Source organism: Monodelphis domestica, chromosome 5 (genome assembly GCF_027887165.1).
Source record: "Monodelphis domestica isolate mMonDom1 chromosome 5, mMonDom1.pri, whole genome shotgun sequence".
Classification (NCBI taxonomy): Eukaryota; Metazoa; Chordata; class Mammalia; order Didelphimorphia; family Didelphidae; genus Monodelphis; species Monodelphis domestica.
The window spans coordinates 194,002,203-194,023,980 of NC_077231.1; the positions used below are offsets into that span (position 1 = coordinate 194,002,203).

General features: G+C 34.0%; 1 protein-coding gene across 2 annotated transcripts in view; it reads right to left on the reverse strand.

The window, feature by feature from the left end:
* The window catches only part of WASL (WASP like actin nucleation promoting factor), a 99,491-nt gene that overhangs the window by 26,261 nt on the left and 51,452 nt on the right, over positions 1-21,778 (reverse strand). For both annotated transcript variants that reach the window (XM_007504239.2, XM_007504238.2), the window contains exons 3-5: positions 19,398-19,484; positions 17,651-17,747; positions 12,426-12,449 (exon numbers count right to left, since the gene is read on the reverse strand). In XM_007504239.2, coding sequence (XP_007504301.2) covers positions 12,426-12,449; positions 17,651-17,747; positions 19,398-19,484 — 208 coding nt within the window. The remainder of the gene's footprint in view (positions 1-12,425; positions 12,450-17,650; positions 17,748-19,397; positions 19,485-21,778) is intronic.

The following is a 21,778-nucleotide window of genomic DNA, read 5'->3' on the forward strand; positions in this document are numbered from 1 at the left end:
AATGGTCAAAAGAGATGAACAGGCAATTTTCATAAGAAATCAAAGCTATCTATAGTGATATGGGAAAATGCTCCAAATCATTATTAAAGAAAGGTATTTCAAACAACTCTGAGGTATCATCATACACAGAACAGATAGAATATTATGGCAAAAAAGGAAAATGATAAATGATAGGAGAGATTACAGAAAAATTGGGATACCGATGCACTGTTGGTAGAGTTGTGAGCTAATTCAACCATTCTGGAGAGCAATTTGGAACCATGTCAGATCTATCAATACCACTACTAAGTTTGTGTTCCATAGAGATAGAAAATGAGGGGGAGAAAGATATATTTGTCCAAAAATATGTATAGCAGTTCCTTTTGTGGTAGCAAAGAATTGGAAATTGAGGGGATGCCCATCAACTAGGGAATGGCTGAAGAAGTTGTGATATATGATTGTTATAGAATATTTGTGCTACACAAAATGATGATGATGAAGAGGATTTAAAAAAAACCTGTAAAGACTTCATGAACTGATGCAGAACTACATAAGCAGAACATTATATACAACAACAGCAATAATATCTGATCAACAACTGTGAATAACTAAGCTATTCTCAGCCATATAATGATCTAATACAATCCCAATGGACTTATATGATTAAAAAAAATGCTATCTTCCCCAGAGAAAGAACCGACAAAATGAATGTAGACTGAAGTAGATCTCTCTTCACTTATTTTTTCCTTGTGTGTTTGTCTTCCATCATATGTCAAATATGGAAATACATTTTATATAATACCACATATATAAACCAATAACAAATTGCTTACTATCTCAAGGAGAAAGCAAAAGGAAGGAGAAAACTGTATTTTATTTTGTCCGAACCATAAGCAATATAAAGTATCTAAAAAAAGATCAAGAGATAATAGTAATAAAAGTCTACTTAGCATGATACTGTAAAATTGAGATTTTAACTGTTATAATACTCAAAAATACTGTATGTTAAAGAATAACAAAGGACAGGTAGTAACTATTTTCTTTCAAATTAAACCTGAGAAAATTAAGCTTATCTTCTTATTTAGATTTTATAATTCCATAAGGAATAAAAATATATAGGAAACTATTCCTATTATTTTCTTCCCAAACTACCATGTCAAGCAAGATTTTTCCTGTTGTTATACATGCCCTTCTCTCATTAAAGAATATGTAGTTCAGAAGGCTCATATAAATCATCATTAGGTAGTATCTGACACTACAAAGGTTTCAAGCTCAAAGATACTAACTAAAAGATATTAATTCAAAGATACTAACACTGACAGAATCTTCTCAGGAAGCTCCAATAAATGTTGTATAAAACATGTTGCGAAATAAATCATGAAAATGTTCCAGATATTAAAATTACCATTCAGATGTTTAAGAACATAAAGTTACATGGAACATTTCAATCTCAAAAATAGTTAAAACAAACTGTAATAGATGCTCCTTAGAGAATTTAAAATGATAACCTAAAAAATCCTTTTATTTAAAATTTTATTGTAATAATTACAATGACAGTGAGTTGAATTTGATTAAAAACACTTTAGAGTAGGAAACAAATCCCCCCCAAATACAGACTAATGCATTTTATGTAACCACTGAACATTAATGTAACATAAATCCTTTAATTCTGCTAGAAATCCAAAATTCCCTTGTCATTCTAAAAAAAATTGTTTTTTAAAATGGCCTTATACATAAATTCCACATGAATAGAGTAGAATAAGTAGTATTAATTTTTAAATGAAATAATATATGGAGCAAATTTTCTAGTTAAAACCAGTTTATATGGAAAGCTACAAACTAAAGTTTTTTAAAATTTATCAACAAAAATTACATGTTCCACCTAAAATGCTTTAATGATAAACTACAAGACAAATTGATACCATAAATAACTTTACTTTATTTTAGATTAAAAAGTCTATGACTCAATAAAATCAAACAGAACAGTAATAATCATTTCACTGACCTTTGTCCTAATCATTATCATACCTCATATAATTTGGAATCCTCAAAATTTAAATTTAAAAATTAAAAAATAAGTTGGCAGAGCTAGGACATCAGAGAAGTAGCAGAACTCCTATAGAATTTTAATAAATTATTATAATTTATAATAAATACTATAATAAAAAAATTAATAAAGAGTGGGAGAAGTCTTGAAGAGAAGTTTCGACCCCTCCAAATGGCCTTGGACTTTGGCTAAGTGAGATCCAAGACCCAATAGTACCTGGGTTTGCACATTCATATAACTGACTAGGCTAGGAGAAGGTTCCTGATTAAATGGACCATCTGTACAACAGAAATTACTCCATTTCAGCAGATTTCCATCAAAGTACAAGTAACTGTTACTGGTGCTCCTGACTCTTGTTAGGACATTGTCCTATTAAGTCACAGACACCTCAGAAGCTCACTCTACCCCTGGATGATTTCTCTCATTGAAGTGCCTTGCACCCATAGGTCCTTTCCACTTTCCTTCTGATTAGCTGGTTCCTCCTAGAATAACTTTTTAAGGAGATGGTCCAGGAAAACTTGGTTCCATTCCTCTCCAAGTGGCATTCCTGACTTTATCATATCTCTTCCCCACTACTCCCCACCTTCATCCTTTTCCTCCCGCCTTTTCAGGTTTTTTTATGTGTTCCCTTACTCCATTAGAATGCCGGCTCCTTAAGGGTAAGACTGATTATTATGTTTGTATTTGTATTCTCAGGGCTTAGGATAATGTCTGTCACAAAGTATTATACAAAAGCGTCTTCACTTGATAACCTAAAATAATAAAAAAAAATAATAATAATTTTGAGTATTTAAACCTGAGGCAGCTTTATGATAAGGGTAAATGAAGAAGGGCACAAAAGGAGAATGAACATAAAGAAAGTACTGATCCAATTAAAATTCAAGTTATAGAATTCTGAGCATTTTAAACAGGCTGTTCTCTGAATACCATAACTAAAAAATTAGATTCTTTAAGCTATTAATATAGCAGAGCCAACAGGTCTGTAACCCATACACCCAGATGAACTCTCCTAACATTCCCCTCCCAACAACTTTAAAATAAGAGTGGCAAAAGTAACAAAAGATTTTCCTATCCTAATAAAATTTAAGGTCATCAGGAAAAGTCTATCAGAGGAGAGAAGATTTGTCCAGGCAGGGCCTACACAAGTAGCAATAATAGCAGCTTTGAGAACTCTCAGCCTAAGAACATTGTGGGTCAGTTTCAGGGTGGAGAACATTGCTGGTGGTGGGTCATAAGTAAACAAGGGCCCAGTCACAGTTCCAAAGGAAAGAGGAGAGATAGCACTTGTAGCTAGAAGGAATCAAAGGCCCTTTCTGGGTAAAGCCCAGGAAAGCAATGTCCATACTTCTCCCACCTTCAAAGCTTCAAAAACTTACAGACCCCCATAACCTGCTCAGAAAAGAAAAGCACTGAAAAAAAGAAAACAAACAGCTTGGTAATAGAGGTACCAAAAACAAATACCAAAGAAAATAACACCTTAAAAAATACAGAATTGACATAATGGTAAACTCAAAAGTTCACTCTAAAGAGAATAAAGAATTCTTAAAAAAAAAAAAAACAGAACTGGCCAAATAGAAAAGCAAGTACAAAAGTTAACTGAAGAAAATAATTCCTTCAAAATTAGAATTGGACAACTAGAAGCTAATGATTGCATAAAATAATAAAATAATATCAAAGGAATGAAAAAATAAAAGAAAATGTTAAATATCTTATGAGAAAAATAACTGACCTGGAATATAGATTGAGAAGAAATAATTCAAGAATTTATTGAAGTATATGAAAACTAAGATTAAAAAAAAAGAGCTTTACTCTGGTTTCTCTAAAGATTGCATAACTTATTAAAAAGAACAAGAGCGAAAGGGTCTAAGACATTGTATCTCACCTAAAAATGAAATGAAAAGAATCCTCCTGAAACAAATCTCAAAATCCCAAGAATATTATAGCCACATCCCAGAGTGACTAGGTTAAAGATAAAATACTTCAAGCAGCCAGAAAAAAATAATTCAGATATCATCAAGTCACAATCAGAATCACTTAAGATTTAATGGTTTCCATGTTAAAGGAGTACAAGGCAAAGGAGTTAGGATTACAATCAAAAATGACCCAACAAAACTGAGCATAATCTATCAGGAGAAAAAATGGATAATGAAAAAAATTCTATTCAGCAATGGAATGACCCAGGACAGTCCTTAGGAGAAAGAAAGCTTTTCACATCCAGAGGAAGAAATGTGGGAACAGAAATGCATTAGAAAAATATGTGATTGATCATGTAGTGTGACAGGGTTCTGTTGTTAAAGGGTTGACTGGGGTTGTGATGTTAAAGGATTGCTCTACTGCAGATATGACTAACACCAAAATAGGTTTTGAACAATGATACATGTATAACCCAGTGGAACTTCTTGTCGGATTCAAGAGGGGAGAGAAAAGAGGAGGGGGCTGAGGGAGGTGGATCATGAATCATGTAACCATTGTCAACATGGAAATCTAGAAATCCGCAGTTTATGTTGACACCATGGAAAAATATTCTAAAGATAAAAAGAAAAAGAAAAAATGGTATTAATGATTAATGGTTAGAGAAAGCCAAATTAAAACAACTCCGAGGTACCACTTTATAGTTATCAGAAATGACAAATGCTGGAGGGCATGAGGGAAAAATGTATATATTAATGAGTAGTGTGAACTGGTCCAACTACTGTAGAAAACAATTTGAAACTATGCCTAAAGGCCTATATTCACTGTATACCCTTTGACAGAGCAATACCACTAAAAGGTCTCCATATCTAAGTGAAAAATAGTTATAACTATTTTTTTTTAATCCTGCTGAAATCAGAAATCAAGGAGATACTCATCAACTAGAGAATGGCTGATAAAGTGGCTGTGAAAAATATGTCTGTGACAGAGTACTTACTGTACTATAAAAAATGACTAGGGAGTGGTAAGGTTTTAAAAAACCTAATGAGACCTATATGCAAAAGAAGAACCAGGAGATCACTGTGTATATAGTAAAAGAAATATTATAATTATAGCTCTTCTGATCAATATAATAGAAGAAAACTGATAATGAAAATTGCTTTCCATATCCAGAGAAAAACTGATGAATTCTGAGACCAAATTGATGTATATAAAAAAAAAAAATCTTGTTCCTCCAATATGGCTGACACGAAAATATTTTGTATGATTTTATAGGCATAATTGATATCATATTCCCTCTTTTACCATGTGTGGGAGGGTCTGGGAGGGAAAGAGAGAATTTAGAACTCAAGATCTAAAAATAAAAAGAGTATTAAAAGTTAAACTGGCTTTTTGGGAAAAAGTAATTGCTCTTTTATCAGGTTCTCACATCTTCAACTCCAATTCCTAAGTTATCTTATTAAAATGAGTTCTTTAAATGAGTGTTATTAAATGCCTTTTATACAATGGTCATCAAGTTTCCTCAAATAAAATTTACTTTTGATGATTTTCTCCAACTTTCTAATGTGGTATTATTGTTGCATTTTATAATGTTATATATTAGGTTGCATTTTTATGTTGCATTTTATAATGTGAATATATTTTTATTTTGTGATAAATCCTTCAAATATTTCTGTTAATGATCTGTGCCAACAATAAGATACTACTAATTATTCTTTGCTATTTGTCCTATATTTTTTACAAAATTTAATTAAGGAGAGACAAGTCAAAACAGCAGGAAGAAGTACAGTGAGTACCCTTCTACTCTATACAATTCCTCCATGAAGAGCTGAAAAAATGTACCAGACCAAATTCTGATCTGGAAATTGAAGGTAAAATCACAGGAAATCATCTTAGCAGCCTAGTTTGACGACAGGAAACAGATCTGTGGACCAGGAGAATAAAGTCTGGACAGAAGTATGCTCCCTGCAGGATGTCTCAGATCCAGCAAAGAGGGGTCAAAATATGTGTAGCTGCAGGAACAAGCAGGATGGCTGTCACTCATTACCTAGTTCTGGCTCCCAGATCCAGGACAGACTGACTATGATAGACCTGCACCTGGGGATTGACATTCCACTGTAAGGAACATTTGGGGGCCCTAGACTGTGTACTAAACAAGGAATGAATTTAGAAAAAAGCAGCAGGCACGTGTCTCAGACCCTAGGAGAGGAACAGGGTCTCAGAACTAGACCCCAGGCCAGCAATCCCAGACCAAAGGGAGGTTATAGTTCTTTCACCCTCAATCAGCAGATCTTTCCAGCTAGCTAGTAATGGCTGTGTCTAACAGAAGTTTACATTGGAAATCCATTATAGGCAAGCCCACAAGACCTTTTGCTCAGACTGAAACCCAAATCAGAAGCTTTCAGAACTCAGACAGGGGGAATAACAATCAGACTTTGCTCTGGATCAAACCACTTTGGGAGTGCTGAGAGTTTACAGATCCTTGTTCCTGAGATCCTGAATAACATAACACTCAATACCTACAAGAAATCAGTAGTAGGACCCAAGAGGACAAAAGCTCACTCTAGACATTCCCTCTAGTAAAAATGCTAATTTAACATAAATTCCAAACTTAAACTTAAAGTCTGCTCAGGTTTCTCTTCAGAAAGTCTCTTCAATTGGGAAGTGTTGGGGGGAAAGATTTCTAGTCACCAGCAGGAAAAGTGGGTAACCCTCAGGAGAAAGTCTTTATCTACCTTCTCTCTTCAACATCTCAAGATGGAGAGACCCTCACTGCTCTCCAGCCAGAGTCTTCTCTCCTCAGGATTTCACTTCTGAGGCCCCTCCCCTGTTGAGGTGATCAATTTCATAGACTCTTCAGTCTGCCACTTTTTCTTTAGTTCTAGCCTCTATCACAGTGTAGATGTTCTCTCATTTCTAGATATTATCTATGATTTTTCTAATTTCCCCCTATTCGCTGTTTGCAAAAGATAATGTGCCATGTGCAAAAAAGTCCCTTTTTTTTTTTTATAAGGCCTTTATAATGAGCTCGATGACCATTAAGAAATGACTGGCTTAAAAAATCATGCAGGAAAAACTAAACTGAGATAATGACATAGTTACATGGCCAGGCCTTTGAATGTCTCTGTTTGTCTGTCTCTCACAGGTCCTACTATATTAGGCTCAGAAATGAGTTAAAAGACAGTGGGGAAGATCACATTTGATATATTGTATGGTGATTTCAGTGAACCTCAGGTCCTCCCTGGTACAAAGGCCTTTCTTTTCAACATAAAACACAAATCTTTGGACTATCAAAACTTCTGAGGAACTGAAATTGAGGGAGACTCAAAAGGCAATAGAGAAATGTTCATTGTAGACGAGTAAGCTGTAATATATTTCCACCTATGACCTATGCTTAAGATGTATACAGATACCATTCAGTACACCATTAAGAAAAAGGAAATGGGTTGGCCATATGGCATTCATCAGCAAAGGATACCAGATGGACAGCCTGAGTATTCTCCCGGTAGATATAAAATATAAAAATATCTAGAGAAAAGCTTCCAGAATCTTAGATCATGTAGAGAAGAATTTTTGAAAAACAAAAGTTAGAACTGAACAGGTATATATTTTTGAAAATGAACATAAACATAACTGTATTGCTACATAAAGCATTTATTCACTGTTTACTATGTGCCAAGTACTATGCTAAGGACAGGTGGCACTGTTTGTTGATGGAGGGAGTGTCTTTACCAATAATATTAGAAATCTACTTAAGTACCAAAATACTTAAGGTTATAAATTGAGGACCATGATGTTATTCATTTCAGTTCAAAAGAGATCTATTAAGTAAATAATAGAGGTACATGACTGAAAAAATCAGAAATAGGAAAATCAGGATTATAGCAGGCTGATTTGATGACTATTAGTTTTATAAAAGGAATTCTAACATTCCTTTAAATATTAAGCTCATTTAATACATTTCAAATTACTCATTTCCCCCCAAAATCTGATTTACAAATAGCTTTATAGAACATGTACTATAAAAACAGAAATCAATTATACTACTTTAGAACATATGATGGGACTCTATTAGTTATAAAAGAGGTACTAGATTCATTTAACAACTATATTATGAGGGATAGCTAGGTAGCTCAGAAGATAGAAAGCATGGCCCAAAGAGAGGCCTGGACTAAGATACTTTCTATGTGACCCTAGGCAAGTCATTTAACCTTGATTGCCTAACCCTTGCTATTCTTCTGCCTTGGAACCAATACTAAATATCAATTCTAAGACAGAAGGGGTAAGGGCTTTAAAAAAAATTACTCAATCCATAATCTCATCAATTTGGGTACTCTACCTCTATTGGTTTATATCAGAGCCAACCCACACCTGTACAATTCTTATACTTATTCTCCCATAAACTTATCCTTATTCTCCCACAAACTCCCATAAATGCCTAATGGAGGCTATAGCTAACATGTTTTATAGAAAGTCTCTATACTTCACAAAGATGCTACTGAATACTTAGGCTGTCATACTCTTCTCTGCTATTTCCCCCTTTACCTGTGTGACTGCTCATTCTCAATCTCCTTTGCTGGGTCTTCATATAGATCACATCCAGTAACCATGTGTATCCTTCAAGACTCTCTCCCTGGTCCTCTTCTTGGTTATTTCATCAGCTCCCATGGATTCAATAATCATCTTTATGCAGATGATTCTCAAATCTATTTATCTGACCAATCTCCTGGTCTGGAGGTTTCACTTTTCAAACTGCCTATTCTTAAATTCAACATGTCCAAAATTGAACTCATCTTTTCCCTAAAAGCCTCTCTTCCCAACTTCCCTATTACTATGGAGGGTACTATCTTTTAATTCACTTTTGGGCTTAATATACTGTTTATTGACAGTGCCTGTGCTAGATAAATGTACTTATTTACTAACTCAATGGACTAGTCATATAGGACAGATTTTTAAAATAATAATTTTTTCATCTCTTTTTTCCCCCCTGTATGAATTGTTAGCCTATTTTAAAAGTTAAGTGAATCTCACTGAAGAGATCCTGCAACATCATGAAATTTGATGTCATCTTTGGCTATGTCATATGCAATCATAAACATTGGTCTTTTTAAGGCAGTATGTGATTTTTTACATATACACGTGATACAAGGATTTGATTAAGAGTTGCTGGGAACAATTTTTACTTCAGAGTTGAAAGAATAAAAAGAAACCAATTTAAACATTCAAAATTTTGATGAAAAAGTTCCACTCAAAAGCAATGCTCTATAAGATACAGAACATTTCTAGAAAGCATCGTAATTGAATCAGTTTAGGACATGAGCAATTATTGTCATTCAGTTGTTTGACTCACATCTGACCCTTTGTGACCCCATTTAGGGTTTTCTTGGCAAAGATACTGGAGTGGTTTGTCACTTCCTTCTCCAGCTCTTATTTTATAGATGAGAAACAGAGGCAAGTAAGATTAAGTGACTTGCCCAGGGTCATATGGCTACTAAGAGTCTCAGACTAAATTTGAACTCAGAAAGAGGAGTGTTTCTGACTTCAAACTCAGCACTTTATTCACTGAACAACCTAGCTACCTTGTTATTAGAAATTAAAGTATTGTGCTTAAATGAAGATACACTTAACATAATTTTTGCTTAGGCAGTAAAAAGCTACGGGGCTATTATAGTTTTCCTCTGAAAGGTACCAAGTGGGAAAGTTCTCTCTCTTTTTACCTAGGGGGGGAGCGGGGAGGAAATCACAAGAAAATTGGAGAGAGGTACTATACATAATTCATGATACAGGAAAGTCAGAGGGAGCAGCAAAACTTTCTAGCAGCAAAAGTTCTAGCCTACCCATTGGGGCAAATTGTACCTTGTAGCCTTTTCTTTAATTGATTTAGAAGCTAGAGGATTCTCAAGGAGAAAAAGATAGCCTAAATATTCTCTGGTACTGAATACTGAAAAAGAAAATAAAGTTTTAAGAAGGCTTTGAACCAGAAGCTAGAATTCTGGGAGAATTGATGAGAGAAAAATTAAGAATGATTAAGATCATTTCTTTTTAAATTGTTGTAAAATATTTTAAAAGTATAATTCATGGTTAAAAACCAGATCTCTGCAAATCACTGGCTTTCAAATTCATATGTTTATAATTTTTTTCAACCTCATACATTCCTTGTATCCCTAGAATTGTACTAAGATGTCTTAAAAAAAAAAAAAAACATAAGCAGGGGCAGCTGGGGAACTCAGTGGATTGAGAGCCAGGCCTAGAGACGGGAGGTCCTAGGTTCAAATCTGGCCTCAGACACTTCCCAGCTGTGTGACCCTGGGCAAGTCACATTGCCTAGCCCTTACCACTCTTCTGCCTTGGAGCCAATACACACGAGGGTTAAAAAACACACACACACACACACAAGCTCCTTGAGATCATAAACTAGTTTTTTTTCCTGTTTTAAGTATTAATTAAATATTCATTTGCTATATGTATATGGACTATGGAGGCAGCCATTTCCACCAGGTGGCAGCATTACAATGGTTAGCAAGCCGGCTGAAGAGCTCTAACACTGAGCTTTATAAAGTTATTAAGGTACGGGTAGCATTATAGAAGTTCACTATATTTACTTATTCAGAGAAATTCTGATTTGTGAGAGTGAGTCCACAAAGACATTTTTCAAATTGCACCAACTTACAGAGTAAGTATCTACTATTCACATACTTCTATTTGGCAATAAGGTTAAATGTTTAAAAGGACTATAAATGTCAAGAACTGCTGCAAAATGTTGACAATCAACTCTTTAGTCACTTGTAGCTAATACATTTGAACATTTTAATATTTCTTGTTTAGTTTCTTCTCATTTCCCAACATATTCTCATGGTGCCCCTTCTCAATGAAAATTACTATACTAAGCAATTCATAAGCCCACATAATGTGCTTGAGGAATACAAAATAATTTTAAATGTATGGTAGACATTCAGACAAAAATGATACTTTCCAGAGTCAAACACAAAACGCTTGGATGCATTAGACTGTAATTAATTTATTTTGTTCCCTAATTTTATAGGAGAGACAAGAAATTGAAAACACACTCAGAAGCTCTATGCTTAAAACAAAACACCAACCAAATTCGTGTATATGCAGATATATATATGTCTATGTAGATTTTTCAAAGTCATATATTCCTTGTATCCTCAGAACTTTACTATAGAAGTCTTTAACAAAACATCAGCTTCTGAGATCATAAACTAGATTTTTCTGTTTTAATCTGCTGTGGGTATAACAAAATATAGGTAGAGGCCTTCAATAAACATGTTGATTCTTAATATATGAAATATGATATACTCAAAGTGGCAACTCCTAAGTCTAAGTAGTTTGGATTATATTCAAAATCAATATAATAAAGTCATTTGATGCTATTAAATTCATAAGATCAACTGCACATATGGAATAATCACTTACTCTAAATGTGGATATTTATAAATTTCAGAATACAGTAAGACTAAAGGTATTTAAAATTAAAAAATCAATATAGTGAAAGAAAAATGCTAATTACATTGAGCATCAATTGTTTATATAGGGAAAAAACCAATAACAATCAATAGTTGATTATAGAGCTTTCTAATTATCAATCATGCAATTTTATTAACCTATCACAACAGTGATAAAGTTATAGTAGTCTAATAAATCTAATTTAGTTAAATGTCTTTCAATATAAAGTCAAAGTCTATTTTCTCTAAAATCCAATCTTTTAAAAGTTAGGAAAAAAGGTCTTGATCAAATGGCTCTGGGTACTCATTACTCTTTTGCACACAGAGTCTGTACCATCCACCCTTCCCACCCAATCACAGAATTGATCTTATTGCCGAAAAGAAAAAGAGGAGGTTGTTGCAAATAGTTCTGTAGACGCCATTTTAGGAAATATCAGTTGCTGGTCACGTGAATTCATTACCTCCTTTAGGTTTATGCCAATGACTCATTGATCTCTCCAGTTTCTCTCCTGGCCAGTCCTTCAACACCAAATACCCATAAACATTTCAGACTCATGTCCTATAGATATCTCAAATATGTTAAAAATGAAGCTTATTTTCTTCTACTTCAAACCCACTATTTTTTCTTGAACTTCCCTATATCCATTAAAGGTAATAATATCTCCCATTCTATAATCACCAAGGTTTGCAAATCCAGTGTTTCCCCAATTCCTCATAGTCCCTCAGTTCAGATACTTGATTAGCTGGCAAATCTTGTGGTGTCTATTTGCTGGCATCTCTTGTATGGATCCTATTGAAGGCACTTCTAGTAACAAGTCAGAACTTACCCTCAATAAGCACTTAATTTTTGAAAATTGAAATAAAGAACACCAAGCTCATAATGATGTAGTGCTTTAAATTTTGCAATGTTTTACATACATAAAATCAAGTGTTAGTTTTATCACATGATACAGTTATAAAATGACCAATACAATAAATATTCAGAGGCTATTTTTGGAATAATAATAAAAATAAAAACTTACCATTTGGAGGATCTCGTCTTTTCTCTGTTTAAAAAAAAGATTAAAAGAATATTTTATAAGGTGGAAACATCTAAAACCCTATTCTTACCTCATAGGCAAACAATGAAAGTTTTATTTATTAACTAATGTACTTTGGGTATTTTGCTCATCTTAACTGACATAATTGCATATATAAAGTATATACTATGAAAGACCAGGCCCAACAGAATCATTTGAGTCAGCAATATGTTTTTTTTTTAATTAATAATGATCCTTTTGTATATCTAATGAAATTCTTTGGGTTAAAATAGCAAAAGTTCTACAGATTGCTTTATACAATAGTCATGTTTTTACAAAATTTTTAAGTAAATCTAAGTTTTGTACATTGAACGATATTAAACTATCCTAGCAAACCATATGAGAAAAACCAATCTATGTCAATTACTGACACCAGTTTTAAAGTTTAGGTTTTTTAATCTTAGGTTTTGTTAAAGTAAATTTTAATATATAATCACCTGGTTTTAATAATTTCACAGTATGTAAAATTTCAGTTGTGCTCATACCTGTGAATTTTAAAACTATTCCACCCTACTCAGGCCATACTTTAGAAGATCTGATTTAGCTATTCCCTGATTAGTAACAATGGAGATACTTGATTTAACAGAATCAAGTCTTGGGAACTATACATTTCTCCACCCTACTCAGTTTAACAAGGTCAGGATGCCTGCACCATACTCAAAGATTTAATTATCTGAGGAAATGGCCTTCAACAGACATGTGCAGAAAAAGCGGACAGACCCCTGGGCTGTCCTAAGTCAAGCTAAGCTATCATTGGTACAGATGAGACGCAGGAAAGTGATGTAAAACCATCTATATAAGGCACGTCACTTGCTCTCTCTCCCTCTTTCCCTGAAGAGGCAACTCTAGCTGGCAGCGTGCTAAGTGTTCCGACATCTTGGCATGGTGGCAGCTATTGTCTGGGTTTGGTGGTGAGTTTGCCCTTGAGCTGATTCAGGTTCAGGCACCTTGGCTGAGCCCTTTGGAGTTCAGGCTGATTCTTTCCTCCTTACTCTTCAAAAAAACCTTATCTTCCTAGAGCCTCTGGTCTTCCTCCTGGCACCAGCCAGGCAGGATAAAATCCTACACCCTTTTCCTTCTTCCTTCTTAATTTCTTTCCACTATATCAATTAAATCATCATAAATTTTCCAGCTGACTTGGTTATATTTCTTTTATATTTGGGATATCCATGGTGACCAAATAATTAACATAGTTTAATTCACAACACTAAATTATCCTTTACATACATCATAAATTTGGCAGGATATCTCAAAGTGTATACATGACTCTCAAAAGAATTATTCCAATATTTACCAATAACTTAAGGATTACAAACTAATTAGTGGGTAACTAACAATATATATGGTATGGTTAATATTTAATCCCAGCATTGAGAAATACATATTATTCCATCTAGTAGGATAATTTACTGAATAAGACCTATCTAATAATATAATGCATATCAAGTACCTCTAGAATCATAAGGTTTAGAGATAGAAGAAACTTTAAGAGATTATCTCTGATTCAACTACCTTATTTATTACAAAAGTGGAAACTTAGCTGTAATGAAATAATTTTGACAAGGTAATAGAGACATCATACCTAGAAATCAAATCTAAATCTATGTAAGCTCTTTCAAATCTATTGTACCTCTAATCTCACAAGTTCATTGTGACAAAAACCAAATTCATCATACATTATCCCAATTCATCTGTGGTTCCGAACTTCCTCATTTCTATAGAACCACCATTCTTTCAGTCACCCTTGACTTCTTCCTTTTTCTTCAATGCTCAGATCCAAAAAGCCAGTCTGGGTATCATTTCTATTTATATACTCATAGGCCAAGTTAAATACTTTATTACTTCTCATTTAGATTGGTACTATAGCCTTCCAGATTCCTACCTCTCTCTATTCCCTTTTCATACTTCATATGCTTGGATTCCTGAGTAAACTAAAGGCATGCTTTTGATCTTATCATTTGCCTGCTCAAGAAAAGAAAAGTTCCCCATTACATACTGAAGAAAACCTAAATTTCTTAGCTTGATATTCAAGGCTCTTAAAAATCTGGTCCTATGATAATAGTCCAACATTATCTTCCACTCTCCACTAAAATATTATAAATGCCAGTATAGCTGGATCTTCCTAATGGCCTTATCAAATTATCAATCCTTGAAGGCCTTGCTCATTACATCCTCTATATTCAATGATCTTGCAATTCAGAGCACTAGCTCCAGACTCTGAATATCTATAACACTTAAGGCATTTAACATTCTAACCATGCAATATGAATGTACACATCTCTATTAGACTGAAATTATGTTAAAAACATGATCTATACTTCATTCTTCTTAATACTGCTCACATGGCCTGGTACAGTTATTTGTATAAGTTATTGCTAAATGAAAACATGATACAAAACTTTTGCTATGTTCACATATGTGTACAAGATACTAAACTTAGTATGAAGAAAAATGAATAATAATCTGACCTTAATTTTAAAAATTCAAATTAATGCATTAATGGGGGTGGGGGAAGCAAGCACTATTTCTATAAAGAATACCACAAATGGTTTCTGGGTGGAAGCAATATCCTAACCCCTTGTCGTGGATAATTTAATTTTTCCTTAAAAGGTACTGAGATCACCCTCAAATCTTTGTTGGTTCAGGGAGCTGACATCACTTTGTGGGGATGCTAAGCAGGGCTAGGAATATTCTGATGCTCAGGGGATCATGATCATAACCTGGGCAAAGCAGTTCTGTTTAGCTGAATTAACTCAAGATATCCTCAAAAACTATCCTTGTTGAATATTCTTCTACTATGATTAAGTACATCTCTTTAAGTTAACTGGTTAACTAAACTATAAGTGTTTCATATTGTTCTAATATTTTAAAAAACTATCTAAGAATTGCTTTGAGTCTATCTTAGCCCCAAACACACATGATGGCAGCAGTATAGAAATGAGGGAAAGCACTGGATGAGGAATCAGAAGACTACGGTCTTACTCTGACTGTGAAGCCTCAGTTCCCAAGACTAACACCTGTTTTACTTTCTCCGAAGAGCTGCTGTGAGAGTCAAATGAGATAATGCACACTAAACATTGTTTAGTTGGAAAATTTAGTTTAGGTGGAAATGGGGAAAAGTAAAAAACAGTATCCAACAAGAAGCATAAAAAAATCAACTAACATGTTATATCATAATTAAAGATGAAGGATTCAAGCTTTAAGCATAAAGAATGCTTGGTAGTTGTTTTAAATCCAAGACCACTGATAGGTGCCACATTGGTGAGGGGTGAGGGTACCAGGTGTATAGTCAGGAATGCATGAGTTTAAATCTTGCCTTTAATATTTAATAGTTGTGTGACTGTGTTACCTAACCTCTCTAGGCCTTATTTTTCATCTGTAAAATGGGAGGCCTGGCTCACTAGGGTTGTTGTGGGGTGGGTGTGACACATGAAACAATATATATAAAGCACTGCATATAAATGTCTGCTCTTACTATTCTAAGTAACAGATAGAATAAATGATCTGTTGTCTTTTAAGATGCAACAGACTTCAAAAATCACTAGTATAAGCACCATAATATCATAAAAGCTGTTGCATTACAATTAGCTCTAAAGAAGAAATAACTAAATTGAAGTTTTAATAGCATCAGGATTAAGTTCTTTACTCTGATAGGAATGTAAAAATGTGGCAGAAGACAGAAAAGAAGATGCTGGCAGAATGTAATTATAGCAGTGTTAAAGTTGTGACTCAGTTGTTTTTAGTTTGGAGTACTTGTGGCTAAGATACTACTTAAGTTATTTTAATATTATGGATATAAAATTAATGGCCCAATTACATTGGTATATGGTGCTTGCTATGTATCGAAGAGACAGATACCTATCTAGTAGGTTTTATGACTAAGAAAAGTCCAAAACTTTCAGAGTCATCTTTCACTCATTCTTTCCAAGTCATGATTTCTTCCTTTGAAAGGTCTATTCCACTCATCTGGCTCTCTATCCATGGAGTTGTATAGTTGCCCCATAACTATTCTTTAAAATGGCAGCAGCTGCTCTTTAGACACATTCCTCGGTGCTTTATGTTGTTTATAACACCCCCAATAATAAGTCTGCAAACAATATACCCATTTTACAGAGATGAGAAAACTTAGGGTTAGAGTGGCTTGCCTTCAGTAACACAACTTTTAAGTAGAAGACCTAGGATTTAAATAGTTTTTGTACTCTATATCTAGTATCTATTTTCACTACATGATAGGACCTCTAAAACCTTTCTCAGTCTTTGTATTCAGATCTATGCCACCTCATTCCCTAAAACAAGTCTACCATTCAATTTAAGTGATGTCTTCTCACTCACTGTCCACAGAATCCCAGAACTAGAAGAGACTTTAGTGTTCATCTAGTTCAATGACAAATTTTTTCTATCTCTGAAATTTTGAATTCTTTTATACTGTTCATCCAATATGAAATGACTATTTCTACCTTTTTACCTAATGAAATCCTTCAAGCTCTAGTTCAAACTCTGTCTCCTTCATGAAGGCTTCATAACTGTTAGCCAAATATAGTTTTCTCCCATTCCTGAAGTGCTATAGCACTTTTAGTCCATTTAACATAATCTAGATGATTATTTGTAGTTTTGTTCTTTTCCTTAATTGCTTCATGTTTGTTACCTTCTCCTAGTCCTCATGTTTCTTAATTTTTGGGTTTATGTCACTGTTGACCACCATCTCCCTTGGCTTCCCTGACTTACTCTCAGGACTCTTCCTATTTCCAGTCTTCCCCTGCCTCAGTTTCTGGTTCCTGTTCTCATCCTAAAAATTTTAGAGTTCATTTCCCAGACTTCTATTCTCAGTCCTCTTATCTTCAATTTTTTTTTAATACCATTTTTCTTGAGATTCTCACTCACTCTCAGAACTTCAACAATCACCTTTATGGAGATGCTTTCCAAATATATATTTTCCAAATTTTTTTTCCAATCACCTGAACAGTATTTCTAACTATCTTTTGCACATTATGAGGACAAGTATTTGTTCTCTTTCTACCACCCACAGTAACACAAGCAATACTATGCATATGGATTTGATAAACTACTCATATGAAAGATTTATTGGACTGACCCTTAGAAAGACTTAGAAAACTAGTTGCCCACCACATTTTCTTCTTCTCTTTTACTTTTTGGCAAAGGATACCTACCAGATTTTCTTTGTCGACGCCCCAAAAGGTCTGTAACTGTTTTTCGAAATTTTTTTGCTTCTTCTTCATTGGCAAAATTAAGACCAACTTGACATGTCTGAAATATTTATGTTGAAAAGTTAAAATTCAGAAAAAAAAAGGAAAGCATTAGTAGATTTGCCTTAAGATACAGACAAAAGGGGGGCAGGTAGGCGGATCATTGGATTGAGATGTCTAGAGATGAGAGGTCCTGATTCACATATGACCTAAGGCACTTTCTAGCTGTGTGACTGGGCAAATCACATAACCCCGCCATTGCCTAGCCCTTATTGTTCTTCTGCCCCATAAACAACACACAGTAATGATTCTAAAATGGATAGTAAGGATTTAAAAAAAGATATAGACAAAAAAACCCTTCCAAAAGGTAAATTTCTAATAAATTGATGGTTCATTTCAATGGCAGAAAATAAAACTGCTTTGTCCTAAAGGATGAGAAATTGAATAGTACTGAATATAACTTGGCATTCACCTTGAAAATATATACTTGGCGTTCAATTTATTATCTAATACAGTCAAACCTCAACATTCATGCTTTTAACTTTTGAAACCAAGCATTTGTGATTTTATTAGGAACTTCATTTTTACTTTTGTGTTGGCAATTGTGCACATTTGTGGCTATGTACGCCCGATAGAGGGCAAAAACAAAAGGAGAAATGCATGAAAGTTTGTGAAGTTGGTGTCCTACTATGTGCTTTAGTGGTTTTGTTTATGCTACTATAGTAAAAAGCTCCTCTGTTTGCTTTGCAAGCTGAAGTTCTGTGTTGCAAATATACCCCCAAAGTATAGGGTTCTAAGTCCAAGGATGTAAAATCAGTGATATAGCTTAGTGAGAAAACAAAAGTATTAGATAAATTTCATGTCAGAATTTTTGCAGCTGCTGTCAGTCTAATCAACCAGCTGGTTGGAGACAATGATGTTGCCAGTCCCAACATCTATTGTAGTCTCAAGGTTAAATGCCCACTGAAATCAATCTTGGGTTTTTTAAAATTGAGATGTTAGCAGAAAAGGTCACAGAATGCTAGGGAATTGCCAATGAAAAAATGTTCTGCATGTTACCATTTTATTTTATATTATTTCATGGTTGTTGTATTAGGAAAGGTGCACATTATCAGGATTAATGATTGGTTATAAAGAACTGTATGCAAAAAAAAAACAAAAAAAACTATCAGCTCTCTCCAGCAAAAGATAATAGCATTTGGTGGTCATAGGAACCTGACCCCTGTAAGTTCAAAGTATTAACATTCACATTTTTTACTTTGGTGCTATTTTCTAGGAATGTTACCCTTGTGAAAGTTGAGGAGTGATTGCATTTTTTTCTTTCAGAGTTACAAATGGGGCGTAAGCTAGAATTTTAATTCAAACATAAAAATTGAAAGATTGAATATTGCTCTAAACTAAAGAAAATCATTCCAAAACGGTTTACTTTTAATGTTTCTTATGCAGTCTAAAAACCATTAATAATACAACTTTAAAATAGATTATCTGGGAAATGAAGGAAGCTATTTCCCCCAATGAAACCTTGGTTTTTATTCCTGTATTTTTAACTGTCAATTTGTGACAATACTGGAAACATAAAAGCATTCTTTATATTTTTAAAATATGAAAATAAAAAACCTAGAAATATAGTGATTTCATGAACATAATTGAATGGTAGCATTTAAAATGTGGTTGTACAAATCAGACATTATTAAGATAAATGATGACATACATCACCAGCAAAGGTATGAAAATATCCTCTAGGACCATTATATACAAAGTTATTGTACAGCTCCTGTTCCCATAGTAGTTTCCCGTCCTAACAAAAAAAATTAAGGTTAAAAACAAGCATTAATAGAAGTATAATCTTGAGGACTTATGGCAAAGCATATTACTTATCTATTAAGAGCAAAAGTGCTTTTAAAAAATAATAAAACAAATTTAGCTAAATTATTTAAATTATTGGACTAGTTTCTTCCTAATCATGAAAAAGCAGCATTATTATGTGTGATTATGCACATGAGTGCATATGTGATTATGCACATGAGTGCACAATCAAATAAAAAAACCCTTCATATTTAAGGCGCTTCTCTCTCTATATGCACAAGTGATTCTAATCTATTTTGTTTTTTAGTAGATAGCCTCCTTTATCATTCCTACTCTTACTTATTTTTCATCTCCTCTATTAGCTGTTTGTCCACTCTTTCCCATACCTTTGACCCCTCATCCTCAAAAATCTCTTACTTGATCCACCATCCCTGCTGGTTACCAAATCATATCTTTCCTCCCTATTATGACTAAAATCCCTGCCAAGGTGCCTCCACTTCATTTCCTCTTTTTTCTTAACTTTCTATAAGCTTGCATCTGACCTAAACATTCAAACAATATTGCTCTCTCCAAAATTACTAATGATCTCTTAATCAGAAAATCTAATGACTTCTTTTAATCAATTCTCAGTCTTTTGAACCTCTCTGCAGTCCCTGTCAACGGTAAGTGACATATAATACCTCTATCCCACGGTGCTCCAATGATGAGACATAGGTGTCACAGAGTAATGTTATATTTAATGACCTGACGCTGGCATCTCCTGGCATCAGTGTGAGTGTTCCTAGTGTCAACTTGCCAGAGCTAGCATAACATCACCAGAGAAAGGCAGATGGCAAGACGTTTGAAAGCCACTGCCCAAGGACAGGTCTTTTAACCTATTTGGGAAGCAGGATCACTCTTGATTTTTTTACCAATATCTATCAAGTTGGAGATTTAGCTCTCTGAGTTGTCTAGGCTCTAGTTTATCTTGGCCCCTGACCTTTAACAAGCTCCTGTCTGTCATCCAGCAAAATGAAGTATCAGATTTATTAGGCTAAAATCTAACTTTCTATTACTTTCTCACCACACTAATAAATGCTTATAACTGGTGCTGAGCCTCCATACCAATTTAATTGTTACAATTATTGGCAGACCACAAGGTATCTTGTTCCTTCTGTTTGCTTTCTTTCCGATCACTCTCTGAATTTTTCACAAGAGCAGCTTAATATCAAGTAGAAATTTCATTTTTTTGGAATTCTCAAGTTCAGGAGACACTTGTAGCAACAGATTGATGAGATCTTAATCTTAATTCTTTTAAATGGGATTATTTAGCCTATGAGGGGTCAGAAGGTGAGAAAGCCTTTTAGTTCAGCTCCAGAGATTGGATTTTTTCAGTGAAGAGATGATTTTTTTTTTTTTGCTTTAGAAAGCCACTGCTTAAAAGTGATTCAAGTAGACCAAATGGTCACTTGAGAAGGAAGCTTCAGAATAAGCATTAAAAAAAAAGAAAGAAAAGAAATGGATTAAATGTTCAGCAGTTAAAGCGTGAGGAGAGTCCTGTAGTAAGATTTAAAAACCTGATTTTTTCTTTCTTTCTTTCTGTTCCATCTTTCTCCTTTTTGAAGAATTTTTTAAAGCTTAGGCAATGGGTAATATGACATGAATCTTGAAAATTCCTAAATGGATTCCAAAGGAAAGCCCGTTGTATAAAGTAACGATTTCATGGGATGTTAAGAATGTCCTCCATAAAGTCCTGGATGATGAGGAAGGAAGCAATTTATTTCTATTTATAGAAATATAGATAAATACAGAAATTCTAATATATAGAGATTGCTCAAAATGTGTTTTCTCATGACCTAGGTTCAGTTACTTTGATTTAAAGGCTTTATAAGAATTGAAGATGGTAATAGGAGCAGATAATCTCAGAGAGCTTTTTTTACCCAGTTCTTTTACTGTTTTTTTTTGGGGGGGGGTCACTTTTTGCAACTCCCCAGAAAGCCAATCTCTATAACCTATAGTACCTCAAAATTTCAGTTGAAATTCCTTTAACTCCTGATTTGATATTAAGGCCTGAATTGTGCTTTATCTAATTCAGAAGGAGATCAGACTTTAAAAATGGTGCCCTGGTTCCCTACTGCCTGCTTTCTCCCATGAGAGAAGTTTCTGCATAGGACTGAAGAGGAAATTTAGTGACAAAAAAATCATATTCTATTTTTTCCCCCAGTGATCTTGATAGGTGAAAAGATCAGACACCTTTCTTTGATGTAGAGACTTTGCTAATAATCAAGAGGTTTGAAAATATATATA